This window comes from Indicator indicator, chromosome 3, assembly GCF_027791375.1.
Source record: "Indicator indicator isolate 239-I01 chromosome 3, UM_Iind_1.1, whole genome shotgun sequence".
Classification (NCBI taxonomy): Eukaryota; Metazoa; Chordata; class Aves; order Piciformes; family Indicatoridae; genus Indicator; species Indicator indicator.
Window position 1 is genome coordinate 12,054,081 of NC_072012.1, and position 25,464 is coordinate 12,079,544.

The 25,464-nt window shown below is 43.4% G+C and overlaps 1 protein-coding gene across 1 annotated transcript in view; it reads right to left on the reverse strand.

Annotated features, from left to right (window-relative positions):
- Positions 1-25,464, reverse strand: part of EXOC4 (exocyst complex component 4) — a 469,162-nt gene that overhangs the window by 426,653 nt on the left and 17,045 nt on the right. The window contains exons 2-3 of the mRNA XM_054399834.1: positions 16,133-16,322; positions 11,181-11,375 (exon numbers count right to left, since the gene is read on the reverse strand). Coding sequence (XP_054255809.1) covers positions 11,181-11,375; positions 16,133-16,322 — 385 coding nt within the window. The remainder of the gene's footprint in view (positions 1-11,180; positions 11,376-16,132; positions 16,323-25,464) is intronic.

The window sequence follows — 25,464 nt, forward strand, 5'->3', positions numbered from 1 at the left end:
ATTACCATGTATCAGTACATAAAGGGTAGCTACCAGGAGGATGGAGGCTCCCTTTTTACACAGAGTCACATGGAAAAGACAAGGGATGATGGGGACAAGTTACTCCCGGGGAGATTCCAATTTTTCACCATGAGAACAGTTAGACATTGGAATAACCTCCAGTGGATTCCCCTACACAGGTCAGTTATAAGAAACAGTTTCACAGGGTGCTAGGCCAGCTCATTTAGACTACACTATTATCTAGAAAGGTTGGACGAGATGATCCTTGGAGTTGCTTGCAATGTGGCATTCTGTGATCATTGCCATCAGGGGTTGGGTTTGATACTGGTTTGTATCTATTTGTATTCATTTGCATCCATTTAATGTTATAGTCATTATTTTAATCAAAGAAGTTTTAGGTTTTTTTCCAACCCATCCGTCTCTTTCTTATTGCCTTTCTTTTCCCCTTAAAAAAGGGGAAAGGTTCATAGTCTGAGTCACTCATCTAGTGGCCAGCCCAGCCCTCATTCTTGGCAATGACCTAAAAAGAACACAAATAAAGACTAAGCCACAAAACTTCTAAGCTGTTGGAAGAGCACTCCCAAAAAAAGATGCATCATTAAATGACAGGAGCAATTGCCTTAAAGAACTTCTCATCACTGCATCTACAGCACAACCAGGAAGGATTCCATTTCATGTTCAGAAATGCCCATTGCCAACAGCACAGATCAGAACGTTACGGATCCCTCTCCCTTTCATTAGGGCCCACATCTTCTCATGTAACTGTGGCTCATTTTCACCATCAAAAGATGCCTGACACCTCTACTCCACCTTCATTACACCATGTTTTCTTATTTAATAAACTTTCATCAGCTTAATGAATGGTTGTTATTAGTAGAGCTAACAGCCCCAGGATAATACTCTAGAGAGATATCAATGCTTGTTGGTGCATTAACTAAGAGCAGAGGGGCTGAGGTCAAGCATGTGTCAATGCAAATGAAGCAGTATCAGGCACCAACATTTTAATGCACCAGACTGCCTCAGATTAGGAAATTAAAGGATAAAAAGGAAGAGATAAAGTTATTGATAAATATAGTGACAGAAAAAAAACATAAGATGTTTCAAAGGGAAAGAAATCCTTCACTTCCTCAATGTTTTTAAAGCCAGTCTAGCAGGTTTACTTAAAAATAAAAAAATCTCAAAATAGAGCCATTGAATCATTAAGGTGGGAAAAGACCTTTAAGATCAAATAGAATTTAAAGAGAAAAAAGAAAATAAAGATACAGAAAAGAGGTGAATCATGTTGTAACAATACATAGCACCACTGCTTCTCACAAGGAACTTAAGTATTCTACTGAACTTAACTACAGGAGTCCAGCATGGTAGGGGTTGGAAGCAGCCTGTGGAAATCATCTACTCCAGCCCTCTCAAGCAGGGTCACCCAGAGCAGGTTGCACAGGATCACATCCAGGTTTGGAATCTCTCCAGAGGAGGAGACTCCACAACCTCTCTGGGCAGCCTGCTCCAATGCTCTGTCACCCTCACAAGTAAGAAGCTTTCCCTTTTGTTTAGGTGGAACCTCCTGAGTTTCAGTTTGTGCCTTCCACCCCTTGTCCTGTCACTGGGCATCACTGAAAAACAACTTAATCTGTACAGTGCTCCTTGAAGGCAGACAACTAACACTAGTAAATTCTAATATCTAAGAAAAGATTGAGTATTTTAAATGAAAAAATAGATAGAAGAAAGCTTATGATTTCCATGCTGATGTGTACATCACTAGAAGATATTCTACACATTCATCAACTTAATATGAACAAGGCTGCTTTCTTCCTCTCTCACACCTCAGCCACACAGCCAACAGAAATCATGAGGCTTGCCAATCATTAACAACTAATACAAACCAGTTCCTTTAAGCACAAACACTTCCACACCTCAGTAGGCATTCTGAAATGAGATACAACCCTGGAGATGTCAGCTTCTCAATTTCCTTTTCTAAAAAGCTGCTTCTTAATCAATAAGGTCAACAATGACAAGACACAATGCTGGCTGGGGAGAGACTTCAAGGCAAAAAAAGTATTAGGAAAATATTACTATTGCTGTAATTTAGAAGAAAGAAAATTTCAAGGAAGGCCAAAATTTAAATTTTGTAATAAAAGGATTTCTGCAGAATCCCAAAGCAACAAAAGTCTCTTATTTTCACTTAGGCCATTAATTCCACAATACAAAACTGTTCGTCAGCAGCACCTGAATCCCAGCTCTGTAATAACAAACACAGAAACTAAATGAAAGACTGTTTTTATTGATTTTCATTGTTCCAGCTGAAAGGCAGACAGTAAATAAAATGCACACCCAGAACTATGCTGCAATTTTGATTTCATTATTCCAGCCTACTTACAAAGTAAGAAGTCTCCCAGTAAGGCTGAGAGACCTGGGGCTGTCTAGCCTGGAGAAGAGCAGACTGAGGGCAGAACTTCTCCATGCTCAGCAAGAGTTAAAGGGCAAGTGAAAAGAGGATGGGTCCAGACTCTCTTCAGTGACGCCCAGGGATAGGACAAGGAGTAACAGGCACAAACCAGAATGCAGGAGGTTCCACCTACACATGAGGAAAAGCTTCCTGTGAGGGTGAGAGAGCTCTGGAGCAGGCTGCCTAAAGAGGTTAAGGAGTCTCTTTCTCTGGATGCCAAACCCACCTGTACACTGTGATCCTGGGGAACCTCTTGTGGGTGAACCTGCTTTATCAGGGGGTTGGGCTAGATAATGTCCAGAGCTCCTTTTTGACTGCAACCATGCTGGGATTTTCTGATTCCCTGTATTCTGCTTTTAACTGAAAGATTCTCCTCATTCTCCACTGAGGAAAGACACGTGTACCAGCTACTTTCAAGTAACAAAAAGTTAAAACTCTGAGCCAAGCCTACAAACTCTAATGTTTTCTGGGAAGACATTAATCACACCAAGTGCCTCCTTGGAGAATTAACATGAAGCACAGAAAAGGAGGAGACACTATTATATAGTAGGACATGCTCTTTATGGGATGAGCAAGAAGAGGTCAAATATGCACAAGTATATATGCAATATTTTAAGCTCACTCTTTGACTCCCACTTCCCACAGCACATGAGGTTACTTGTCCTCATACACTGTTCTCCAGAAAAATCTTTAACCATGTTAAGCTTCTCTATCTCCTTTTCAACCTCTCCCTTCTGACTGTCTCAGCAGCTTTATGAACATTTTGGCAAAGCATTTCCACTCATTAAAACATCTTCTACTTCTGCCCATGTCCTCACACACTAAGTAGCCCAGTTGTGTTGTCAGATTCTGAAGTTTAAAATAACAACATACAACACACATTTTTGTAAAATGCTTTGGGATGCACACAACTGAGCTGGCCATGATCTCCAGTTGAAACTGGTATGCTCCCAATATAAAGGATAGATTTCACAACGAAGTCATGATTTTCAAAAAATTAGCCCAATACACATCATAGAATTACAGAATCACTTTGGCTGGAAGATACCTTTCAGATCAAGTCTGGTAACCCAGCACTAGCAGGTCACCTATAATCCAAGTCCTTCAGCACCACACCTACGTGGCTTCTAAATCCACCACTTCCCTGGGCAGTCTGTTCCACGGTTTAATAACCCTTTTGGAAAAGATATTGTTCCTCATGTGCAACCTAAACTTCCCACCATACAACTTGAGGCTGTTTCCTCTTGTCCTGTCACTTGTTCTGTAGGAGAAGGGATCGACCTCCACCTCACCACAACCTCCTTTCAGGGAGTTCTAGAGAGCCAGAAGGTCACCCCCCTCAGCCTCTTTTTCTTGAGGCTGAACAAATCCTGTTCCCTCAGCCACTCCCCATGAGACTTACAGTCCACAGACCTGAGCAAAAAACACATTAAATGCATCGTCAGGATGCTGGTGGCAAACTCATTATGCTGTAACTGTGCTGCATCAGCACAGTTGAAAATGACCTAATTTACATGCAAACCAATCTTCTCTCCTGTGCAGCTGGATGCCACACCAAGAACAGTTAAATACATCACTATTTAGAGTTTCTACTGTAGAAATTGAGAGAACTGGCAACAGTGCAAATTTGCTGTAAGAAAGTGGTCAGCTCTGAGAAAAGCCTAGTGCCACCATTCCCTTAGAAAGTAGAGTAGGAGACATTATTCTTTCCCTGGCATGAGGAAACTAAAGTCTTAAATATTTAAAAAGAAACAAAAGCAGGTGTTGGAGTATTTCCTGACCTACTTCTTGAGAATTAACTTCATATTTCTTGGGACAAAGATATGTAGGCTAAAGGAGAGGAATGTGTCCATGAGTAAAACATATACACATCAGTTCCTAGCTCTGCAACACAAAGTGCAAGCTTAAGACTTCTCAAAGGGTTCCATAATTCCTTCTTTCCATCTTCACTCTTTCTTGTTGCACTCCTAACAAAAGAAAAATCCAACTGGAAATAGCAGTTATCCTCCCTCCTGACCTATGGATGTATTTCTGCAATTTCATGCAGAAATTTCACCCCCAAAAGGTGGGATCTCTACTTCTGCAATAAGACATCAAGTTCAGAGTAAATTCCGCTGGTTTGGGGTGTGCTAGAGTTCATTTTTCTTCCCAGTAGCTGCTATGGGCCTGTTTTGGATTTGTGCTGGAAATCGTTGACAGCAGGAATAGTTTTGTTACTGCTGAGCTGTGCTCAGAGTCAAGGACTTCTCTTCATCCACCCCACCAGTGATTAGGCTGAAGGTGCACAAGAAGTTGGGAGGGGACACAGCTGGGACAGGTGATTCCAATTGACCAAAGGGATAGTCCTCACTATATGACATCATGCTCAGCATATAAAGCTGGGGGAAGAAGACAGAAGGGAGAAAAATGTTTGAGGTGATGGCTTTTTTCTTCCCAAGATACCTTTACATGTAATGGAGCCCAACTCTCACAGACATCGCTTAACATCTACTCATGAAAGGAAACACAGGGCCACTAAAATGACAAGGGGACTGGAACATCTGTCACAGGAGGAAAGGCAGAGAGAGCTGGGTCTGCTCAGCTTGGAGAAGAGGTGGCTGAGGTGGGATCTTACTAATTCTTATAACTATCTAAGGCATAGGTGTCAGGAAGATGAGGCCAGACTCTTCTCAGCAGTCTGCAGGGACAGGACAAAAGGCAGGAACTTAAATTTAGGAAGCTCCATCTGAACTCGAGAAGGAACTTCTCAACTTTGAGGATGGCAAAACACTGGAACAGGCTGCCCAGAAATGTCGTAGAGTCTCTGTTTCTGGAAACTTATTAGGCCCTCCTGAATGTGTTCCTATGTGACCTGCTTTAGGTAATCCTGCTCTGGCAGCAGGTGGACTCAATCTTCAGAGGTCCCTTCCCCTACCATTTTGTGAATTCCTCATTTTGCTTTGCTTGTGCCTTCAGCTTTTGCTTTGTCTATTAAATTTTCTTCACCACAATCCATGAGTTCTCACTTTTACACTTCCAGTTCTCTCCTCCATCTCATTAGGAGGGAGGGAGTAAGCAGATGTATGGGGTTGAGTTGTTGGGGTTAAAGAGAGTTTCATGGGCTACTGAAATTAAAAGATGTTCTTAAGAACTCCATAGACTTTGACAAAGTTTTATTTGTTCATTAAAACTGCAAAGCTAGATACATAAAACCCTGGAAATGTAAAGAAAGGAGCCTAAGCAATTTTTGTTTAACCATATTATGATATAACCTTTAATTACCTGATTCAACAACATTTCTTCCTTAACTGTTTTTAGCATTTCATCTCTTAGATCATTGAAACAAATGGAAAATACTAATTTCACCCTACAGGTAACTCATGGGTCAAGAGCAAGAACAATTAGATGAACATCACAGACCTCTCCAATATTGAGTTAATTAAGTAACTGCCAGGCAGAGTGTACTGCTCCTCAATACGCAGCCCAGAGCTAGTGGAAACCAGACATGGAACTGCTTCCTCCAAGCAAGAACCTTCCTGTCCTTGCTCACTGCTGTCCATTCTGCTGCACACCCTCTGATTCAGGTTCTGTCTTGATGATATTGCTGTGTAGCACATTTAAGGCACGCTGGACAAGATGACAGAAATCTATCCTTTATATTGGGAGCATGCCAGTTTCAACTGGAGATCATGGCCAGCTCAGTTGTGTGCATCCCAAAGCATTTTACAAAAATGTGTGTTGTATGTTGTTATTTTAAACTTCAGAATCTGACAACACAACTGGGCTACTTAGTGTGTGAGGACATAGGCAGAAGTAGAAGATGTTTTAATGAGTGGAAATGATGACAGTCACCTCCAATCCTATGCAATCTTGTGAATACCAGTTCTAGAGGGATTTTGATTTCTGCTTTCTATCCACCAAGTTTGTGCTTCCAGGCCAAATGCAAAGTGTGCCCCCAATCCCAGCCTGACTGTTACCAGTTATGCTGCTCTTTCTTTTGGAGACTGCCCATTGCCTTTTCTTAGGAAGCTCCTCCTGCATCAGAATTTTCTTCTCAGCACCTGACCTCTCTACTCTGCCCTGGTGAGACCACACCTACAATACTGTGTCCAGTTTTGGGCTCCCCAGTTCAAGAAAGACAGAGAACTGCTGGGAAGAATACAACGGAGAGCCACAAGGATGATTAGGGGACTTGAGCATCTCCCCTATGAAGAGAGACTGAGAGGGGATCTGATCAATGTCTATCAATATCTGAAGGGTGGGTAGCAAGTGGAGGGGGCCAGGCTCTTTTCAGTGGTTCACAGTGATAAGACAAGGAACAATGGTTTCAAACTTGAACATAGAAGATTTCACCTCAACATGAGGAGAAACTTCTTTACAGTGAGGGTGACAGAGCACTGGAACAGGCTCCCCAGGGGGGTTGTGGAGTCTCCTCTGAAGACTTTCAACACCCACCTGGATGCATTCCTGTGCAGACTACCCTCAGTGATCCTGCTCTGGCAGGGAGTTGGACCTGATGATCTCTTGAGGTCCCTTTCCAACCTCTGATATACTGTGATACTGTTGATCATAGCATCATTTAGATTGTGAAAGATATTTAAGACATCCAGTCCAACCATTAACCCAGCACTACCAAGTCCACCACTATCCCTCAGCACCACATCTACATGTGCTTTTTAAGTCTCTCCAGGGATGTGGACACCGTAACTTCCCTGGGAAATCTCTTCCAGGGCTTGGCATACCTTTTGCAGAAATCTTTCCCAAAAACCAACCTAAACCTCCCCTGGAGCAACTTGAGGCCACTTGCTCTTTTTCAGTCAGTTGTTACTTGGGAAGAAACCAGCACCCACCTTGCTGCAATATCCTATTAAGTATAGAGCGAGAAGGTCTTCCCTCAGCCACTTCATTTCAGGTTAAACAGAAAATACACACATGCCTACACGTGCACTCAATTGCCACATGAGAGTGAACATTACTTTCAGCAATGAAGTGTGTGAAAAAACAAATTCTTCACAGAAAAATTAACTCATGCGTTAAAAAGCATATACAGAAATCAAAGCTCAAACACAGGTTCTATCTGTTGCAGAGCCTCCTCATTTCTCCCAAGTTTCACAGTTCAAAGGAGGTTGGAACTAGGTTCTTTCAACATAACCTGTGTAAGGTGCAATTGCTGAACTGAATTACATTTCATTTGACCATAAGGAGAAAATTCTTTCCTGTGAGGGTGCAAGAGCATTGGAGCCAGCTGCCCAGAGAGGCTGTGGAGTCTCCTCTGGTGAAATTTCAAATCTGCCTAGACATTGTGCTTCTGGACCACCTGCCCTGGGTGACCCTGCATTAGCAGGGAGGTTTGACTAGATGATCTCCAGAGGTCCCCTCCTGACCCCTGCCATGCTGGGATTCAATAACCAGCAAACCCGATCCTACTAGCTCTTCTCCCTGGAGTGGGCATTATCAGGTCACTGGATGAACACCAAACATGAATAGAGGATATTTGGAGCTCCTTTGTGCTCCTCTAGATGGATACAAACCCAGAAACAAAAAAACCTGCCACTTCAAATTTCTAACTTCATACAAATGTAAGCTGTCACAAACTACCTCTGCATTGTGTTTATACTACTGGGAGAAGCTGCCATTCTTTTATTAACAATTCTTCCCAGCATTACTCAGTCATTGCACATTAGAACCAGCAGCTGGAGAGTTTTGAGTGATAATGAAACCTGTAACAAGCCATCTTCCGCTGTCTTTTCCAAACAATAAGGGAATTAAAATTTCAATTTAAATGCAGAGGTTTGAAACACGCTTCAGTGGCAAAATTACTTCAATTAATGTGAGTGGAATACAAAGAGCAGACTGCAGAAGTGCGATGCAGCAACCAGAAATGATGCCATTAGAGCGCTTGCATCAACCTAATGCAACGACTGCAAAGGGCTAATTTCGACTGTACCTATCACAAGGCTACAGGCAACAATATTAATCAGTGCTCCAATTTCAATCTGAGGGATATAAGCTCCTTGTCAGATCATTTTGGGCTTTTTGTAAGCCATGAGCAGCTGTTTACCTTGAGGAATGAAAGAAAAGGATAGAGAGATCTATATGGACTCTGTATCCTGACTGTTGAGTGATTATTTTACATAATATTCATAACATATAAAAAGAGAAAGAAATTATCCTGCAGCCAGTGAGTGATTTCCACATCAGAGCCTTCCAGTGGCAGTGATAAACAGAAGATGGCAAAAGCCAAAGAGCCTGCAGCGATTTTTCTCTGCGAAAAAGAAGGCAGGTTTCTATTTCTTTATTACAGGTAGACTTGACTTCAAATGAGAACTGTAAGTGTCAATGAAGGGCTGCAATACTGTGTTCAGTTTTCACTTGAGTTTTCTCTACGTTTCTTGGTATAAAAATCATACCCTTAACAGCTGCTTTTTATATTAATATCATTTGATCTCTTAGAAAAGATATTCAAGTCTGGTGGGGAAAAAAAAAAGCCAAATAAAAAACAAGCATGGTCCAGAAGTTGAGAATTCTGTAAGGACTAATACTGGAATGGTGTCAGCCATGGGCAGCCTGACACGCTTACATATATGCATCAGTAATTATATGCACACATGCATTAAGAGGAGTTTGACCAGCAGGTCAAGGGAGGTTTTCCTCCCCCTCCACTCTGACCAAGTAAAGGCACATCTAGAGTACTGGGTTCAAGTTCTGGGCTCCCCAGTTCCAGAGAGAGGGGGAACTACTGGAGAGAGTCCAGAGGAAACTACAAAGATGCTGAAGGAAACAAACAAAAGTCCTCCAAGATTGAGTCCAACCATTAACCCAGCACCATCAGGTCACCCCTAAACCTTGTCCCTCAGCACAACATCTACACAGTTTTTTCAATCCCTCCAGAGATTATGATTAAACCACTTGCCCAAGCAGCCTGTGCCAGGGTTTGACTATCACTTCACGAAAGAAATTTTTCCAACCTAAACCTCCCCTGTCACAACCTGAATTTGTTTTCTCTCATCCTGTCATTTACTACTTGGGAGAAGAGACCAACCCCCATCCTCACTCCAACTTCTTCTCAAGGAGTTGTAGAGAGCAATGTGATCTCCCCTCAGCCTCCTCTTCTCCAGACAAAACAACCACAGTTCCCTCACCTGCTCCTCACAAGACTTGTGCTCTGGATCCTTCAGCATCTTCACTGCCCTTTGGTGGACGCACTCCAACACTGCAATGATGTTCTTGCAATGAGGGGCCCAAAACTGAACTCAGCATTTGAGGTGCAGCCTCACCAGTGCCTAACACAAGGGGACAACACCTTCCCTAGTCCTGCTGATCCAAGTCAGGATGCCTCCTTGGCCACCCGGTCATACACTAGCATATATTCACCTGACTGTCAACCAATACTTTCAGATCCTTTTCCACCAGGCAGCTTTCCAGCTACTCTGCCCCAAGCCTGGGGAAAAGCATTCCTCTTTGAATCACAGATCAAATAAGGCTGAAAAAGACCTCTACAGAACATCTGATGCAGCCCCTTATTCAACTATGGTCATCTGAAGACAGTTGCCAATCACATCCAGCCTGGTTTTGAAAATTTTCTACAGATGGAGACTCTTTAAGCAACCTGTTCCATTGCTGCACCATCCTCACAGTGAAGTGTTTTCTTACATTTTGCCATTATTTCCAACATTGTGCACATTCCCTTTTCTCTGTCACTGGTCACAACTGCAAAAGAAAAAAAAACAAACTGGCTGTTTTCTCTGCATCCTCACATCAAAACATTCACAGCCACCAATAAGATCTCACTGAGGCTTCTCTTCTCCAAGTGATGCAGCCGCAGCTATCTCAGCCTCTCTTCACATCAGATAGTCTTGCCCTTTAACCATCTTTCTGATCCTTCACTGGACTCATTCCACTAACTAATCTCCTGTACTGGAGAGCCCAGAACTGGACTCAGCACTCCATACATCAAGAGCGAGTAGAGGGGAAGGATGACCTCCCTTATGAAGATTTTAATTACTGGTAGAAGACAGTTCCAAGACAGAAAAGAGTGAAGCCAGTGAGGAAGTGTGCTTTTTAAGGTTAGGACCAAGACAAAAGAAGATTATTTGAGAAGCCTAGGAAACTTACCTCCAGCACCAGACTGGAATTGAAAAGTACACTCATAAAAGAGATGGAACTGAAGAAGAAAAACACTTGAACAGATAGATGGAGAAAAAAAAAAAAAGATGAAAAGAGTTGGAAATAAGCAGAAAGGATCAAGAGTCCTGGTGAAAGACCTAGATGAAGACAATGAGAGGCAAACATCTAAAATGTGAAGGACAATCTCCTTTCTGAATTATGACCAAAGTTGAGTGCATTTTGGGAGATGAAATAGGAGAGAAACAGGATGTTTTCCTCCATAACAAAAACAGTTTTGAAATAACTGATATAAAGAAAGGAGATGATGCAAGTAGGCGTCTGGGAAATTAAAGCACCAAGTTACAAAAACAAGAAGGAAATCATATGGGTAAAGAAGTAGATGGTTACAAACGTCATCAGGATGAGGACATGTAAGGACAGTTCTGAAAGCCACAAGCTAACTGAAAAGGATGGGAGAAAGTCACCCTACATCTGGTCAGGAATGATTAGAGCAAAACCAAATGAAAATCTCAATACAAGAAAATGAATAATAAGACAGAAACTGAAACAAAGCAAGTAACAGCACAGACATCAGATGTCTGTGTGTAGGTCATCAGGGAGATACTGGCCCAGCCCAAGGTACACATCTTACCAGCATGTCCGTTGCATTGAGGTAGTGCTTACTGGCCATGCACTGCTCCAGCTTCTGAGGCACTTGCTTGATGTTCTCTATCTCATCCAGCAAGTTCAGGACATGCTTGTGCTCAATCCCTTCAATCCACAGCTTGCGCAGCTCATCCCGCTTGCAGTGCAGCAGCATCTTGCATGACAGCAGATTCTCCTTCACCTACAAGAAACAAGTCAAAAGATCAACTAATCTGTCCCTGGAACTGGCACCTCTAACAACAATCAGCCATTTCCCACATTCCCTTGACTAGGAACTCTGAAATTATCATAGGACTATAACCAAATCCATATTCCCTAGAATAGATTTAGATTGGACATTAGGAAGAAGTTCTTCACTATGAGGTGACACTGGAACAGGTTGCCCAAGGAAGTTGTGGATGCCTCATCCCTGGAAGTGTTTAAAACCAGACCAGATGAGGTTTTGAGCCACCTGGTCCAGTGGGAGGTATCCCTGCCCATGGCAGGGGGATTGCAACCAGATGATCTTTAAGGTCCCTTCCAACTCAAGCCATTCTGTGATTGTTTATTCCTTTGTCTGAAGGGAAACATATAGTACTTACAAACCATAACTGTTTTTGCAGAGAAATGGGTTTCTTTAGTTTTGACCCACTAGCGAAAATTTAACTGCAGTATCATAGCCTGAACCCATCAGGATCCCATCAACCATGACCAGAGAGTTATTTGCACGTTTTCCAAAAAAATCAAGTCAGCATTTTGGCATACAGCAAGAACCCAATTTTCAGTAAAAGCAAATAAGCCACCACTAATTTTTCCACTGTAAACATTTTCCATCTGTCCATTACATCTTTTGGCACATCTCCTCCTTTCTTGAAGTTTGCTGTCTGTGTCTCGAAACGCAACTATGTAAGCGTGCAGCCATTTTCCTAATGCCTCAAATAACACCAATTTTCTCTCTAAGAGACATAGTTTCATCAGAATATAGTTAAGATACAGGTTAGTTGAGCATTTCCACTATTTATCAAGGACATTACATCACACAGAGAAATCCTTTCGTGTTTATCACTCAGTTTGTTTTCAAGAGTGGTGAAACATCAGCCCAAGTTGTCCAGACAGGTGGTAGATGTCCCATTCCTGAAACCATTCCAGGGCAGGTTGTCTGGGGCTCTGAGCTACCTGCTCTAGTTGAGCTGCTCACTGCAAGGGTGTTGGACTAAATGACATTTAACATACCTTCCAACCTAAACCATTTTATGCTTCTATGTCTCTCATGCCATCCTCTGAAAATGGCAACATCCTCTGAAAATAGCAAAGGTCTCTACTATTTTACCCCATCTGGGAAACTGACTTTTTTTTTTTTTCCTTCTCCATTCTTAGGGTCAGTCTCTTTTCAGTGGTGCCCAGTGACAGGACAATGGGCAAAAGGCACAAATAAGAGCACAGGAGGTTCCATCTGAACATGAGGAAAAAATATTTCCTGGGAGGGTGCTGGAGCACTGCTGCATGCTGCCCAGAAAGGTTGTGCTTTCTCCTCTGGAAGGACTCCAAACCCCACCTGGACACAATGCTGGGCAATTTGCTCTGGGTAACCCTGCTTTAGCAGCGGGGCTTGGACTAGATGCTGCCCCCACCATTCTGCAATTCTTTCTGCTCAAACAGACAGCCTGCACTGCCTGCTTTCAGGTTCCCCTGAAAGCTCTGCTCAGGTCAGTGTAACCTCCCTTTCCTAATGCAAATCAATAATATGTATTAAAATGCGGAAGCGATTAGCAGCACAGCTTCACACATTGATTTCACACCACTCTTGTTTTTGTGATAAGTTATGAATACTTTGGGTTCAACCTTTTCTCAGGCTGAACTCTCACTGAATTACACATGAAGAGAGACTCTCAGAAGTAGGCCCTCCAATTTATTTTTAAATAATGAGCCTTCAAAGCACTCCAGAAATCCCACTTCACTTGCACATTCTCCTACCTTGTTCACCTAAAGGCACTTTAAAGAGACACATGCAAAACACAGAACAACCAAAACACAGACCACAGTGACAGAAAACAGCCTCCAGCCAGAACCAGAGGAGACAAAGATTTCAGTACAGTAACACTGCACTCTGAAATGTCCTCCTGAAATAAATAACACAAAAATCCTGAGCTAACAGAAAAGCTGATCCAAGAGTGTCCTAACTTGCTGGAAAAGCACACACAAACTAAACTGCATGCAGAGTTCATTTCTGACTTAATCCCTGTGCAACACCTTAATTGAAAATGTTTCATTGACCCAGCACACTATCATCAGTGGCCTGCTGCTACAGAGAGCCAAATTGGGTCAGCAAAACGATCATGGGGCTAGAAGGAATCTCATAAGACGTTCCTACTCCTGTCCTTGCAAGGAAAAAAAAAAAAAAATCAACTACGTCAACATCTGGAAGCAGGGAAAGGAGTGAACAGCAAATGTTTAAGAAACATTTGGTAGACCCTTTGGTAGACCCCATTGTTTCTGCTACATAATTCAGTTTTACAGTGGTAACACCTCTAAAACTAGATTCAAACCCAAGCCTTTTCCAGCAGGAATTCACACAAGAATTGAGTACAAAAAGCAGATATATCGAGGGATCTGGGCTACCTATCACCTCACAATTCCTAATGCAAGTCAACTATTGCACGTTCATCCACCTTCCACAAGAGGAGAACATCAAAAGAAAGTCAGCAGGTGTAATGCAGATTGATGACAAACCAGATCTGGGGCCTCCTGTGAGATTAGGTCAAAGCTATTTCAATACATATTGACCAAAATTAATAAGAAAACTTAAATATCAAAAGGTCCTTCACCCTTACAGTCATTCTTCTGGGTGGGACCAAAAGGTCACAACCCCTCTGTTTGGTTTGACCTCTGCAAATCTCAGTCCATTGTGCAAAAATCAGCCACTGGCTACAGTTTACTTCAAATTTAGTGCAATTGATCTCTGCTTTCAAAGTACTGAGCTTTGTACATAAATCGTAGGATGAACTCTTACCCTTGGAAAGCATCAGAACGGTCTCATTTTCTTTGAAAATGCTAAATGAATTTTAAAAGCCAGAAGGGTCAGTACACAGCTCCAGAAGGGTAAAAGCCTTCTGCTCCTAAAGCACCATTGTGAAAGGGTTTGACATGAGACCTCCTCAGAGCCAGGGGAAAAAAAAAAAAAAAAAGATAGATAACTGGTACCTAGCTTATAAAGTTTAGTTACAGCAAACTACACATGAAGTACACATGAAGTACACATGAAGATAGGACAGGAGAGCAAATAACTGATCTATTGCTACAGGAAGAGAGAGCAGATGGAACAAGTCCACAACAAAGAGTGCCAGAGTTATTTACTGGCACGCTCCTGAAGCGTGAGCACTCAAAATACAGAACACTATGGGGGCATTGGAGTTCATGTACATTCACACAATACAACTAAGTTTGAAAATAGCACCAAATTTCATATTCTCCGAGTGAAAACCAAGCTGCTGATTCACCCAGACTATTCAGGAGGTGGCTGGAGGCCAACATATCAAAACATGAACAGATTAGATGAAAAGGTTAGCAGCCCCAAGACTTCAAAAACCTGATAGCACCATGCCCTGACAATAAATGAACAGAGGGCAGTGTGAAGCTCTGTGCTTCACATCCACCTCTTGGTTTGCTTTTTAATTACTTCTGTTCTCAAACAGAGCTCCTGTGGAAAACACGTTGCTAGTTAGACATTCCCTGAGAACACTCTTAGGACAGGATGGTCTGCTCCTAGTCATGGCACAGAGCAACATGATAAATGAAGCCCAGAGTTGGTGAGTAAAAGCATTTGGTCAATTCTAGTTCAGCTGAGGATAGGTAGATGAATAAAATGAAAAGACAAAATAAAAGGTTTAGTGCTTAGGTCATTGCACTGCCAGACCAGAATCACAGAACTGTTTTGGTTGAAAAAGACCTTTCAGATCATCTAGTCCACCCATTATCTAGCTATGCCAAGTCTGGTGTCAGGACAGCAGATATAAAGACAGAACACAAAAAAGATTCAGGAGTGGCTGAGGGAACTGGGGTTGTTCCCCACCAGTGTCTGGAAAAGAGAAGGCTCAGGGAGACCTCGTTGATCTGTACAACTACCTGAAAAAGGGGTTGTACCAAGGTGGGGGTGGGTCTCTTCTCCCTAGAAACAAGGGATAGGGCAAGAAGAAAGGGCCTCAAGTTGCACCAGGGCAATTTTAGGTTGGACATTAGGGACATAGGGTGTTGGCAGACAGTGACTGAAGATGAGCCAACGTGTGCCCAGGTGCCAAGAAAGCCAACAGCACCCTGACCTGCATCAGCACTACCATGACCAGCAGGACCAGGCAAGTGCTTGTTCCTCAGTACTTGGGACTGTTAAGGCCACACCTTAAATACTGGGTTCACTTCTGGTGCCTCACTACAAGAAAGACACTGAGGGGCTGGAGCCAGTCCAGAAAAAGGGCAAAGCAGCTAGTGAAGGGTCTGGAGAACACGTCTTGTGAGGAGCAGCTGAGGGAACTATGGTTGTTCAGCCAGGAGAAAAGGAGGCTGAGGGGAGACCTTCCCTCTTCTCTACAACTCCCTGAAGAGAGGTTGAAGCCAGGTGGGGGTTGGTCTCTTCTCCCAAGGAATAAGTGATGAGATGAGAGGAAATAGCCTCAAGTTGCACCAGGGCAGGTTTTGGTTGGGCATGAAAAGAAATTTCTTCACAGAAAGGGTTCTCAAACACTGGAACAGGCTCCCCCAGGGAGGAGGTTGAAGCCACAGAGATACAGCACCAAGGGGCATGGTTTAGCATGAGACTTAAGAGTTAAGGAATGGTTGGACTGAATCACCCTAGAATTGTTTTGGTTGAAAAAAACCTCTAAGATTCGAGGAGTTGCAGAGGTCTGTATCTAGAGCACATGTGATCAAGTGAGTGCAAATAAAAACACACAAGAAGTTCCACCTGACCTGTTTGATCTTGTTGCGTGAGTTGGTGATGCGCTCAGTGATGCTCTGGTAGGTGCGGATGGCAGTGGTGAGCTCGGTGTAGTGCTGGACAATGAGCTCATCCAAATCCCGGTCACACTTCTCATAAGCTTCTTCCAGACGGCCCTTCTCAGTCTCTCGATCTTCAACATCATCACTGGTAGATAAGGTCCTAGGGACAAAAAGATTAAGAAGAGAATTATTTTGAAATTCATAGATTATAGAACAGTTTTATTTGGAAGAGACCTTAAAAAGATCATCTAGTTCCATCCCCCCTACCATGGGCAGGGACACCTTCCACCAGACCAGGTTGCTCAAGACTTCATCCCACCCAACTTTGAACACCTCCAGGCATCCACAACCTCCCTGGACAACCTGTTCCAGTGTATCGCCACCACCACTATAAGGAATTTCTTCCTAATACCTAGTCTAAATCTCCCCTCTTACAACTCAAAGCCATTCCCTCTTGTCCTGTCACTACAAGCCCTTGTTAGAAGTCCCTCCACAAGCTTTCTTGTAGGCACTCTTCAAGTACTGGAAGGCTACTATGAGGTCACCCTGAAGCCTTTTCTTCTCCAGGCTGAACAGCCCCAACTCTCTCAATCTGTCCCCACAGGGGAGGTGCTCCAGCCCTCTGATAATCTTTGTAGCCTCCTCTGGACCCACTCTAGTAGTTTGATTTCGCTCTTACAATGGGGTACCACAAATGGGGACAGTACTCAAGGTGGGGGCTCATGAGAGCGGAGTAGACTGGGAGAATCACCTCACTCATCCTGCTGGTCACATGTCTTGATGCAGCCCAAGACAGGGTTGCTCTGGGCTGCCAGCACACCTTCATCTACAAGGACGGGAGAACTTTGCCTAACAATTGCACTACCTACCACAAACCAGGCACTCTTACTGGTCTGCATGCCAGACTAAGCTTCTCTGGTAGATGTCTGTCTGGTGTTTGGTAGAGAACAATGTACTTTAAGAAAATAAACCCATAAATACTGTGTTTTATGACTTCTCCAATTTTCAAAACCTTCAGAGCCTTTTTACTGGATTTATGGATAGGGAAAGTTATCTATTAGTGATCACATTTCCACAGAATCATTAATATGGACATGGTGTAACAAATAAAATACATCTTGATTTATTACTAGAGAAAACCATAAAGAAGGAATTCTGCTTTGGACTCAGGGAGCACTGCATATATTTGTTAGAAGTGTTGTACTCACTACTCCTTACCTGCCAAAAGTACACTAGGGATATTACAAGTACATAGAGAAATCCAGAAAAAGACTACCTGTGCCTTCCAAAAGTCATTCTGTTCTCAAATGTATGTCAGCGCAGAAAAAAAAAAAAAAAAAAGGTGTTACAGGCTCTTATTTCCACCACACCCACAGCCCCCCCCCCCCCCAATTTATTTTCCAACTTAACTTCCTCCCAATTTATTTTCACTCCTGAGTAACACTATCCAGCAAGATTTTTAGATTTGGGGGCTTTTACAATCAATAAAGTTTAAGATTACAACAAAACTGTTGAAATTTAATGAAACTTGCACAGAAAACAAAAGCTTCTTGGTATGATAAACTCAGAATGGTAGGGGTTGAAAGGGACCTCCAGTAATTATCAAGTCTGAGCCCCCTGCCAAAGCAGAATCACCCAGGGTAGGTCACACAGGATCATGTCCAGACATGTTTTGAAAGTCTCAAGGGACGACTCCACAACCTCTTTGGGCAGCCTGTTCCAGTGTTTTGTCACCCTCACTGTAAAGAAGTTTCTCCTCATGTTGAGGTGGAACCTCCTGTGTTCCAGCTTGTGCTAGCAAAGACACATCCATGTTTTCCAAGAAATGCTTCCTCACTCTTGAAGCCAACAAAGACTTGCCCATGACTTCCAGTTCACCACTCTTTCTTCCCTTCACACAGGCTGCACCACCTACTCAAGGACTCCATCTTTAAACACAACAGAAAAGTCATTTCACAAGGGATCATGATTCTAGAAAGAGCAGCTAAGAAAACTCAAGTGAGCAAGCAAATCTGTACTACCATATGGAACACAAGAGGAAGACAGGAGCACACGCACACTTGTCCTACTCCACTACCAAAGAGGACAGAGGAATTAGTCAAAATACACCCTGCAAAACCCCCGAACAAGACAACGTACCCAAGTGATGCATTTTACTTTACAGTTTTAACACTCCTGTTTGCTTTCAGATGGCAGTGGCAGAAGGTTAACAACTACCACATGGAAATGCAGAGAAGACATCCATCTTTTGTGATGCCACAGATTACCAGCCTGGGCACATCACACCCTTCTCCCCACTCCCAAATACCAAGAACTGCACATTTTAGAGAGGACAAGGACCCCTCTCTTCGTTCCACTGACAGTGCAGTCTCCTCCAATACATAACAATCTGTAGCATTTCAAGGTCCACACTTCACTGCAGCTACAAAAACAGGAATGCTTGTTCATGTTTTAACATGAAAATATTCTTAGTTGTATTAAATCATGTTTTCGATGAAAAATAAAATCACACAATCACAGAACATTAGAGATTAGAAGGGACCTTGAAAGACCATCTAGGCCAACCCCTGTGCCAGAGCAGGATCACCTAGAGTAGGTCACACAGGTACAAGTCCAGGCAGACTTTGAATGTCTCCAGAGGTGATTCCACAACCTCTCTGGGAAGACAGTTCTTAATTTGCACTCTATGCAAAGTGCTTAAGCATCATGAAAAGAGACTTGCAAAGGACAAAAAGAAGTGCAGTGGTTAGAAAATAATCTTGAAATTAAGATATCAGGGTTACAGCCTCTGCTCTACCACAGACCTGTGACACTGCGCTTGCAGCACCCCACACTGTAGCATGTATTTTGACACTAGAGTGCCAGGTACACATAGCTTGTAGCTACTACAGACTCCTCATGTAAGTAACAGCACTGTAGTGCTGTAGTGGAACAGACTGACTGGGCAGATGTGTGTCCCTGTGGCCCAGTTTCTCACCCAGGAAATACATGGCACTGGTTCTACAAATGAGATAAGATTCCATCTAATTACTGCTGAAATTCAGCATAGATAGTGGAGGTGAGAAAGTCTTGTTCATCAATGACCTGGATGAAGGGAGAGAGTGGACTCCCAGTGAGTTTGCTGATGATATCCAACTGGGCAGGAATGGCTAACACACCATCAGGCTGTGCAGATATTCTGTGAGACTTGGACAGGCTGGAAGAGTTGGGTGGAGGGGAACCTCATGATGTTCAACAAGGGCAAGTGTAGGGTCCTGCCCCTGAGGGGGGATAACCCCTGCACCAGTACAGGGGAGAGTTTGACCTACTGGAAAGCAGCTCTGTAGAGAAGGACCTTGGAGTGCTGGTGGACAGCAAGTTAACCATGAGCCAGAAAAGTGCCCTCATGGCCAAGAACGCCAGTGGGGTGCATTAAGAAGAGTGTGGTCAGCAGGTCTAGGAAGGTTCTCTTCCCACTCTACTTTGCCCTAATGAGGCCACGTGTGGAGTACCAGGTCCGCTTCTGGGCTTTCCAATTCAAGAGACAGGGAACTCCTGGACAGAGTCCAACAGAGCACTGCAAAGATGGTGAGGATTCTGAAGCATCTCTCTCATGAGGAAAGGCTGAGAGACCTGGGGCTGTTTAGCTTGGAGAAGAACAGCCTGACAGGGGATCTTCTCAATGCATATAAATATATAAAGGGTGGAGGTCACGAGGATGCGGCTGGGCACTTTTCAGTGGTGCCCAGTTGTACGATAAGGGGCAGAGGGTACAAACTGGAAAACAGAAGGTTCCATCTGAACACAAGGAAAATTTCTCTACTGTGTGGATGCTGGAGCCCTGAAGCAGGCTGCACAGAGAGGTCGTGAATTCTCCTCTGGATGACAGTACAAACTTGCCCAGACACGATCCTGAGCAACTTGCTGTGGGTGACCCTGCTTTAGCAGAGGGGTTCAACTAGATGATCTTCAGAGGTTTCTTCCAACTCCTACCATTCCGTGAGTCTGTAAAACACTTTAGCCAATGTACGAAGATGAATAGTACACCAAGGTAAGCATCCAGTTAGCACAACAGCATTAAGCACACAGAACTTGAGACAGTGAAGTCTGAGCTCATGCTGCAGTAGATGAACAGAAAGCATGTGGAAAAATACATTTGGCATTAAATATTCCTCCTTTAAGAGCTTTCAAAGAAGAATCTGCTTTCTTTACAACAAACTGCTTATTTTTGCTAGAACAACGTCCTTCAGCAGTTATACCAGCCACAAAGGTGTATCCTTCTTAGGAATTGACATGTTTGGGTTTGAAGCTAAACAATATTGCTTGTCTCAGTAGTTCAAGAAAACATTGATTCTCCCCAACCTGCTTTATAGATTGCCGAAGTGCAGATTGCTGCAGACAATGTAGAAGCAGAACCCAACCAGCCTATGTCACAGACTAGCAAAGTTTAGTTCTAATTAAACAAAATTCAGTTTCAGAAGCACTCGCTTGGATCCATCTGCAGTGCCAGTAGTTTGTTACAACAGCTCCTACATCCCTTCCCCAAGGCTGCATCACTAACATCAGAGGAGACCACACGCTTCTGCTAATGCTTCAGAAAGTTCCTGCAGAGCTTAGGCTTCCTAATAACTCCCAGGCCCACCTGTACTTTTTCAATAGATAGAAGTTGTGCTGCCTAGTTGTTTTTGTCCTTGCAATTGAGTTTAACTTGCTCTCTTACGGGGAAAAAATATTTATTGCTAAAAACACTTGACATTTGCACAGGCAAAACAGATGTTTATGAAGCCCGAGAGGGAGGTCACAGCAGGACCTGTATCTTAGAAACCATGTCGAAAGCAGGACAGAACTAAAGGAGCTGGAAATCAGAAGCCTCAGAGATACCACAAGCTTATTCCTACTGAAATAATGACCACACCGAAGTAGAAGCATCAATTTTAGTTGTCATTTTGCTCTTTGCTTAGATGTGATAGACATTTGCTACCACCTTCAGCAGAATCAAGACACTTTGGCAGAGGGCAAAAAGCAGCCCACCTGGCTGAGCACCACACAGCTTCTCAAACAGTCTCAACTCCCAAGACATTATGTTTTAAACCCACAACACGGCTTAAAAATATTGCCAACCCACAGTAAACCAAAGGGTAGCAGGAATACAGAGATCTCAAAGCTCTACACCATCCTACCTCACTTCAGGAACCTCAGGAAAGTAGCTGCTAATTAAGTTTTTTTTCAATGCTTCAAGAGTTCTCTGACTAATGAGCTTAACACCACAGAAACCCAGAACCCAATAAGGTAAAAGAAAGACAAAAGAATCGCTCTGCTGCTGTATAGAGCTTTACCACATCCGGCAAGTTTGCTGATGATACCAAACTAGGAAGCTTGGCTGATACAGTTGAAGGCTGTGCGGCCATCCAGTGAGACTTGGACAGACTGGAGAGCTGGGCACAGAGGAACCAAGTGAGGTTCAACAAGGACAAGGGCAGAGTCCTGCATCTGGGGAGGAATAATGAACTGCACCAGTACAGGTTGGGAGGTGATCTGCTGGAGAGCAGCCCTGTGGAGAGGGAGCTGGGAGTCCTGGTGGATAACAAGTTATCCATGGGACAGCAATGTGCCCTGGTGGCCAAGAAGGCCAGTGGGATCCTGGGGTGTATTAAGAAGAGTATGTCCAGCAGATCGAGGGAAGTTCTCCACCCCCTCTACTCTGCCCTGGTGAGACCTCATCTTGAGTACTGCATTCAGTTTTGGGCTCCCAGTTTAGGAGAGACAAGGACCTGATGGAGAGGGTCCAGCAGAGGGCTATGAGGATGATTAGGGGACTGGAGCACTGCCTTATGAGAAGAGGCTGAGGGACCTGGGGCTTTTTAGTCCTCACTGGTGATCTTCATGGTTCTCCTATGGACTTCAACTGGTCCATGCCCTCCTTAAATCTCAACAGAGCATTTCTTTGGGCATCTCTTCTAGAAGACTCCACCTAAACCTGAATACTGCCTTGGAGCTATTGGAGGTGATGTTACCTGACTCCTGCACACATACAAGCAAGCTCACAGGCCAAGTGCCAACACGAGGCCTTCCCATCACCAGAATATTTCAGCATCCAAACCTGCCAAGACAACCATGGCCCAATTCTTGCAGAGTTTCAAGTGACATATCCTTACCAAGGACAAGATGGGATTAACACTCCATTACATATTTTTCCAGCCTTGAATCCTAACCTGCAAGGCTTAAATGCAAGTTTCAGGCTCTGCCAACTGCCATATTGCATGAATTCTATCTGGCTCTGTTGGGTGCACCAGCTGGGAAATCTTCCCAGAAACATCATCTGTACGAAGAACCTCCCACTTACTATGATTACCTGTTTAGGGCAAATATTGTGGAAACAATCCTCACTAAAAATATAACACTCATATTTTGACCAGAAAATTTACCTTATTTACAACCCTTTCATATGTTCTACTTTAAAGCATTGAAGGAACCACTTAGTATATTAGCAGTAATTAATTCTTTCTTTACTGTATATAAATATTTAAGCCTAATGAGTTTGTTTTCCCTCCACCCACACGAGTTTGCCCTAAACACCTGCAGATTATTTCTTTATGGATAGCATAAAAGTTTAAATCACAATCCAAGATCCAAATGGAGAAAAACAACATCAGAGTGTGCTTTTTTATTTCTTTTAGTGAAAGAGCAGCAAGTTTTGGACAAAGTTTTGGTTTTAGGACTTGGTTATTTCCAATAATTACAGGAGTGTAGAGAACAGAAAAGAAGTAGATGTGTGATCCAACCCACAATGATCACACAAAATCCTAGCACGGTAAAGGTTGGAAGGGAACTATGCAAATCATCTAGTTCAATGCCCCTGCTAAAGCAGGGTCACCCAGAGCAGGTTGCCCAGTCTCACAATGTCCAGGCAAGTTTGGAATCTCTCCAGAGAAGGACACTTTACCACCTCCTTGGATAACCCGCTCCAGTGCTCCAGCACCCTCACAAGAAATGATTTCCTCAAGGTCAGATGAAACCTCCTGGATTCCAGTTGGTGCCCATTGCCCCTTATCCTTTGCTGGACTCTGTGCAGTTGTTCTGTCTCCCAGGAACTGGGGAACTCAGAACCAGGCATAACACTCTAGATGAAGCCTCACTAAGGTAGAGGGGGAGGACAATCTCCCTTAACCTGCTGGCCACACTCTTCTTAATGTACTCCAGGAGACCATTTGCCTTCTTTGCATTGAGGGCACATTGCTGACTCATGGTGAAACTGCTGACACCAGCACTCCCAGGTCCTTCTTCACAGAGCTGCTTTCCAGCAGTCAACCATTCACCTGTGCTGGTGCAGGGAGTTATCCCTTGACAGGCACAGGACCCTACACTTGTCCTTGTTGAACCTGATGTGGTTCCAATCCACCCAACTGTCTGGCCTGTTCAGGTGTCACTGAATGGCAGCACAGCCCAGTGAGGTGTCAGCCACTCTTCCCAGTGGCTTTGAGTGATTATCAAACTCACTGAGGTGCTACTCTGTCCCTTTATCCAGGTCATTGATAAAGATGTTGAGTAAGACTGGATCCAGTACTGACCCCTGCAGAATACAATCCTCAGGCTGCATGTACTAAAGAGCCCTGGTAGAAAAGCAATTATTTAACACATGCAATTCAGCATTATATAAATTGTTGCAAGCCAAAACATCACAACCAAGTGTGCTATAAAACTGAGAATGCAAGATGAATACATACAACTGCTTACAGCCATCAGTAAGACATTTGTACTCATGTTCTCAAGTCACCATCAGTCCAGACGAGTCCTCACTTCACCTGCTTAATCCAAATCTAACTCACCACCTTCTCTCTTCTCCACTAATTCATTGCCATATATTTTCTTACTTGAAAAATCACATTAAATCCTTGAAATCCAGCAGCATCTGTAACTACAAAAAGGAGTGATGTCACTTGGACTCTGAAACATTACCTTGAATACCTGAATTTCCTACCTAAGCCCCTTGATACATGAGCCATTTCTTTCTCACTCTGTACACACACACACACACACACAAAACAAAAACAAAACAAACCACCAACCACCAATGCAAGGAATACTTAATATTCTTGAGATTAGATGTGTTCCTGCTAACGCTACAGAAAAGTAAGCCAAGGGCATCTTTGCTTGGTTCAGTGCTATTAAAATGTGTGGTGAGAAAGGAGAAAAGTCAACATGCCGTTTGCCAACTAGAAAGGATCAAAACTGTCTGGGAAGGGAATTTTGCTAAAAAAAACTTTGAAGGGGGAATTACAAAAGAGGAGAGGATTATGAAACAGTGATAAATATACATTAGACTTGTAGAACTCCTTGAAAACCAAAAGCATTCAAAGCATGACACAAAGAAGGAATGTCAATTTAGATACCAAGTACATGCAGGTTATGCACTCAGTGGGGACCTCCAGTAGGTTCCCTCAGCAATTCACTTTTTTTATTTCTATTTCTCTAAATGAGAACCAGCTCCCCTGTAAGACACCTGTCATTTGTGCTTGGCAGCTGGATGGCTGCATCTGCCTGCCTCAATTAGCAAGAGCTCAATAGGATTAGAATAATTCCGACTGGATGTTAAGAGATGCTTTTATGCTACAGTAAAACTAATTCACTAAGTCAAATCTCATTGACTTTTGATTTTACGTAGTTAAAAATACACATTACACAAATGCAAAGTGCTTCATTCGCTGGAGTCACTTCCATATGTGGAAGACAGGATGAAGCAGAAGATGATCAGACAATCCTTGAATCATTTTGTCATGGGATGTACAGCCCTGTGTCTGGGGGCTGGACTGGCCCCTAAGCAAGTGACAGAGGCTCTCTGTGAACCCCTCTGCCTTCCCAAACAGAACAGAAAGGGAATAAGGGAGAGAGACTGATGGGCTGGGAAAGAAACTAAACCAGCTTTAGTGAAAACAATAACAATAAATGAAACAGATACAAATAGATACAAACCAGTATCAAACCCAGCCCCTGATGGTAATGATACTGTCACCACTGATGCTAGGTGAAGGCACTAGGGAAGTCCCAGACTGGACTCAACAGCAGATGGGAACCAGATTCAGGATTTGGGTTCCCAAACTGGATTAAGGAACTCATATACCAAGATCAAAGGGACAAGGGACAGAGTCCTTCTCAGAGAACAGCCACTGCAGAAGAGGCTTGACCCTGGTGATCCTTCAGCTTTATATTGAAGATGACATCCATGGGAGGGGATCACTTGCTGGTCAGTTTAGTGTCACCTGTCCTATCCACTCCTCCCAGCAGATGCCATCTCCTACTACACCCCAACATGGGACACAAGATGC